Source organism: Cupressus sempervirens, chromosome 1, assembly GCF_028749045.1.
Source record: "Cupressus sempervirens isolate cs-2001-9-10 chromosome 1, ASM2874904v1, whole genome shotgun sequence".
In the NCBI taxonomy this organism is placed as follows: domain Eukaryota; kingdom Viridiplantae; phylum Streptophyta; class Pinopsida; order Cupressales; family Cupressaceae; genus Cupressus; species Cupressus sempervirens.
This window is the reverse complement of record NC_143118.1, coordinates 679,333,075-679,338,661: the sequence shown is the minus strand read 5'-3', so window position 1 is coordinate 679,338,661 and position 5,587 is coordinate 679,333,075. Positions and strand designations below refer to the sequence as shown.

General features: G+C 34.7%; 1 protein-coding gene across 1 annotated transcript; it reads right to left on the bottom strand.

Annotated features, from left to right (window-relative positions):
* Nucleotides 1–206: 206 nt before the first annotated feature.
* Nucleotides 207–1,974, bottom strand: LOC149579723 (UDP-glucose flavonoid 3-O-glucosyltransferase 7-like). The gene is made up of 2 exons (XM_089786761.1): nucleotides 385–1,974; nucleotides 207–284 (listed from the first exon to the last, which is right to left on the bottom strand). Exon 1 carries the CDS (start codon nucleotides 1,901–1,903, stop codon nucleotides 398–400), a length of 1,506 nt encoding a protein of 501 aa, XP_089642887.1. The 5' UTR covers nucleotides 1,904–1,974; the 3' UTR covers nucleotides 207–284; nucleotides 385–397.
* Between the last annotated feature and the right edge of the window lie 3,613 nt (nucleotides 1,975–5,587).

Here is a 5,587-nt window from a genome sequence, read left to right as displayed (position 1 = left end):
TGGGGAATTAAATTGTCATTCAGTTGTCTGACAGATGGCCTTTATGAGCATTTTATGCCATTTCCCAAAGATTTCTATGGCATGGATGAAATCTCCAAACATATTGCCACTATTTCATATCATTTCCCAAAGATTTTACCGAAGTAATTTACATAGACACATTCTACTGCTTCCACAATTATTTATACTCAGAAAACCACAAAATCTCACAAACCATTCATTTTATATTTAGCTTCCCAAAGTTTGCAAGGGTAAAAGATGGTAAATAGCAATAGGTAGGGTCTCTGCATAAAATTTAGGCTAAACGCATTAGAGACAACGGAACGCAAAACTGATACCAGACTACAGTAGAGAAGCATTATTTATAAAAGTGAGAAGTCTTACGTGAGATTTCTAATCAAGAGTCAGATTCCCTCTGCTCCTTATCTTTTGTTGATCCGGTATTCAACTTGTGCATCTCTCTCACAAAAGCTCTCAAATCTGTGGCAGAAGATCCTTCCAGCTTGACAGCATCTGAAGCCATCAATTTCAATTTCTCTGCGCTCTCTCTCATCTCTTCTCGTTTGTCTCCAAGAAGAGCCATTGTGACAGCTTTCTGTATACTTTCCTCTTTCGGAATCTCGCCTTTATTCTGGCAAAACTGGATTCCAACGCCCAACTCAGCAAAAAGCTTAGAATTGAAGTGCTGATCTCCAGACATGGGCCATGCAAGAATTGGGACACCAAGAGAAACGCTCTCCAGCGAAGAATTCCATCCGCAGTGGCTTATGAAGGCACCCACCGAGGGATGAGAAAGAATTACCAGTTGGGGTGCCCAACCGCGTATGATTAACCCTCTCCCTTTCGTTCGCTCCACAAAGCCCTCTGGCAGAAATGTGCTAATTTGATCAGTTATTGAATCTGAACTTGAAGACGCTGGTTCCTTCTTTGGGGGTACTTTAATAGTCCATACAAATGGCTGTTCACTGGCTTCCAGACCTCTGGCCAAGGCATGTGTTTGCTCTTCTGGCAAGGCAACAAAGCTTCCAAACGAAACGTAAATTACAGAGCGCGGGCTATGCGAATCCAGCCAGGAAACTAGCTCTTCTTCATTGATGTCCGCCATTTTCCCTCGCGTCATAATATTTCCCGTTCCTCTATATAAAAATTGGGGATTTACAGGGCCTATTGCCCAAACTGGTTTAGCGGTCAAAGTTTTCAAGTGCTGGACATACAAAGGCTCGAGCTCATGGAAAGTATTGATCAACATTCCCGATCCTTTGCCAATATCTAGGTAACACTGACGAGCAAAACCCATTAGGGGGTTTGTGTTGAAGAAAACAGGGGATACCTCATTTTTACCCAATCTGACGGTGCGCGGCATATTGAAGCTCATCACGAGGCTCTCGTCCTCCTCGTCTTTCTCCAAGCTGTTGTCAAGCATTGAACACGAAAGGGAATACATCAGATTCGTTGCGAAGGCTCCGCAGGTGTTGAAGAGAAAACTGGCAATGTTGAATTTTCGGGCGGTGTCGATAGCCCACCCCATAAATAAATCGTACACAATACAAACAGGAGCTCCATCCAATTGCTGCTCCATCCAAATGTCGAAAGGGTCTTGAAGCTTCATTGCGAGGTGGAATATAAGACCCATTGATTCAAGCGGAAGAAGGTCGGTGCTCTCGCATCCATGTAAACCCTCCACGAGGGGCGGGGGAAGGGCAACCAGTCGAATATCGAGAGCGTCATTATCAGGGGATTGATCAAGGTAGCCCTGCAGGCGTGAGACGTTTGCAGGTGTTGTGACATAACTGACGGTGAGGCCGTGGGAAGCGAGGAGCTTTGCGAGGTCGAGAAAGGGGATGAAGTGGCCCAGGCCTGGGAATGGCACTGCCACTACATGAGGCTTCTCACTTCTATTCATCTTTGCTCACCAAAACGAATCTACCCAACCGAGTTCGGCCTCCTCTACCTATTCCGTCGGATCTCTTCATTAAATAATTGAAACATTTGAAGTAGCGTATTCCCCACGCAAAAGAAAATGCTTTCCTACATACTCCCGGGCCCCAATCTCTTTCGCCACGCCTGACTGTTGAAATTGCGTGTACCATTTCGCATCTTTAATTTCACGAGTTCCTCAATCAATGGCGACATGGCCTGAACCTTGTTTCTCCAACAAAGTCAAAATTGGTGGCTGTATAAAATGCCAGTCCCAACCGATGGCACGGGGTGAATAATAATAGGAATATTTTATAGAATCAGAAGAGCATCCTACCTGGACTCCACCAAACGCAGAGTAAAAGTGAAAATATTATTGAAAAAGAGTGACGGTAAGTCTAGCACTCCATGTTCATGATAATGATTCTACAAATTATTTTCTTGAAATACAGGACACAAGCATAAAATTTCCTGTCTATATTGTGATGTCGATGAAAAGCAAATACAAATGTTCAGAGGAAATAAGATTCAACATAAAAATTAATATAATAATTGATAATGTTTTTATATTTGACAATAGAATTAAATCAAATAATGAGCAAAATTTCATTCAATTGTATATGAAGAGTTAAGGTACAGCTAGAATTTCTTAGACTAGAGAGTAGAAAAGTCATAAATAACACAAACATTAACTTAGAAAAGTCATTTGGGGAAAATGTTTCCAAATGCTAGCACAATTAAGATTGTATTCACAATAACCAAGAAGACATAGTAGAGGCATGTAAGTCTAAAGATAACTAATAATAAAAACTACTAAACAAAAAAATACTACCATCTTGAGAGCAAGGCCAACCCCATGAACCAACAATATTTTAAATTGATTTTATTAGTTTAACTTCTTATTTAATTTTTAGTCAATAAATACAATATGTGAATAATATTTGTGATTGCTTTAACTAGTTTAACTATATATTTGATCTTTTTTTACAACTTAGTACTTTGATTAAAAAGTAATTGTGATAGTTTTGTTAAATTACTTTTCTTCTAGAGTTAGAAATACTAAGTATGATTTATATCATCAACTATTATAAAATGTTTTGAATTTTTTAAAAATTTGAGAATGGTAGACATATAGTTATTAGTAAGTAAAGGATCTCAAAATTTTAATGATTGCTAATTTACATTTCTTTAAGTGGACTAAACTCTTTTTTATTTTTCAATGTGAAACATTTTATAGTGATTTCATTCCCGATGGTTTGTTTATGTCCAATTGATGTATCATAATTTTCCTTTTATCTACTATTTGGAAGTACGTAAGTTTTTGTTTCACGATTTTGTGAAATATTTTGTTCTCTTGTTTGAGTTTTTTCAACTAGAATAGAAAATTTCTAGAGGTTTAAAAATAATAATTCCTTAAAGCCTTTTTTACAAAAATTATTGTTTTTCTCCCTATTTTGGTTAGTTCACTTCAATAGTTCCAAATTTTATGTAATGGTGTTATTTTCTATCTCATATGGTGATGTTATTTTCCCAAACACCAATTTCATTTTGAGTAACATGCTAAATTAATTCCTTGTATCCTTAGGTTTTGAAGAATTCTATGTATCATTAGGCTTTTAAACAAGTCCTAGAGAGTAGCCAATTACAAGCACAATTCTTTTTTATATCCTATAATAACCCTAGAGAGAAATGAAAAACCTAAACAATAATGAGAACCTTAGCCCTTCAACTATAACTATTCTTCAAAATCTGATAAAGACATGGCCTTACAAACCCTACTTGTGCCTTTGATTATAAAAAAAAAAAATTTAAAGCAATGATAGCCTTCCAAATCTTTGTGTAGAAAAAAGGAGAAGAGAATAAACAAATGAATATTTTCTTAATTATCCTTTTGAGAAAGTGACTTATGTGATTGAATGTAATTAATGTTAGCTTTTGGGAAAGATATGATTTTATCTCATTTTTGTAAAATGTTAGAGTCGGTTGGAAAAAATATGAATAGTCCCATACTCTAACCTAAGTAGTTATCAACTCAAAAAGTTAGTTACTGAAGGAGCTTATAAATACAAAGCTTTGGCAATGTAAAGAGGGGGATAATATTCTAGAGAGGGGATACTATGCAAGAATTTTGAACTAGATTTCTGGATTTGCACCATGCATAAAAGAGTTTTAAAACTTTTTTGTTTGCAAAGGGATAGTGAAGAATGCATTCAGTCGCAAGTCTTGAATATATTCATCAGTTTTTATTACTAGTTTTTTGTATATCAAGTTACTAATCTCTGTAAGTTGTGGTGAAATCTAACCTTTCTCTAGTCTATGTAGTTGATGAGATAAAATGATTTCATTTATGTTATCTTGACCTAAATATTTGGGAACAATATATCAATTCCTATGTTAGAATACTCTACCTTTCTTTTTCTACCATTCAATTTTTTCCTAAACATCATTTTACAATCATTATCCATTGTGAAATCCTATTTGGTATTCATATGTCTATCATTGGGGTTTCTTTTGTCCATCTTGTTCTAGTTTCAATGTCTTCTCCTTTATGTATTTTTCGGTAAAATATACACCAAAATAAAAATATGGTTATTATATGAGGGAGCTTCCCAAGTCAAACATTGAGGAACAATGTAAGAAATTATTTTTGACATTAGAAGTAGTAAAAAATGGGTGACTAGCCCATTAGGAACATTAGGAAAGTGAAAAGATCACTATCAACCTCTCTCTTGAGCTTTGTTAGTTTGGAATTCAACTTATACACATCAATGATAGAAGCTTTGAAATTGGTGACAAAATATCTTTCTCCTCTGGCAACATCTATAGCCATCTACCTTGCTTTATCTATGTGCTTTCCAGTTCTCTTCCTCATTTCTTTCTCACCAGAACCATTCTCACAACCTCCTTTACCCTTTCCTTTCTAGCATCCTCTCTCCATGTTCATAGAAATGATTTCATATGCCCAAATTTTTAAATAAATTTGAATTCAAGTAATTGATCTTCAGACATGTTCCATGGAAGAATGCAAGAATTGAAACACCACAAGAAATGCTTCCAAGTGCAGAATTCCATCTACAATGACTTATGAAGACACCTACTAAGGGATGAGAAAGAATTACCAATTGAGGCACCCAACCAGGTATGATTAACCTTCTTTCTTTTGTTCACTCTAAAAAGGGGCTGAGCTCCTCTATTTGTGGCTCACTAGTTCATAGCTCTTTATTAAAAGTATTTCAAGTAAAGTCGAAGGATGTGTTGTGCCAACAATCTCGGTCATGTTAAAAAGTTTACCAAGCTTTTATTTTAAAAAGAATAATAATAATTCTTGAACATACAATGTAAATAAAACAAAATGAAAATTTTCCAGTAAAATGAAATAAATTTAAAAAATATATAAATTTAGATAATTGCATAAATAAACACAAATACATGTATTCATAAATTTTTATTAAGTTGAAATCAAATTCAACTATAAAATTTAAATATATTTTTAATTTAAAATAAAATATATCTATTAATAACACATGTATATGTATATTAAAATAAAGTGTCCAAAATAGTTTCAAAAAGATGAGACCAATACTTCTACATTAATACTATTTTTTTATGTACTATTATAACATCACAAAATTTGTTTCTTTTAAATTTGAGAAAAAATTTCATTCAATTT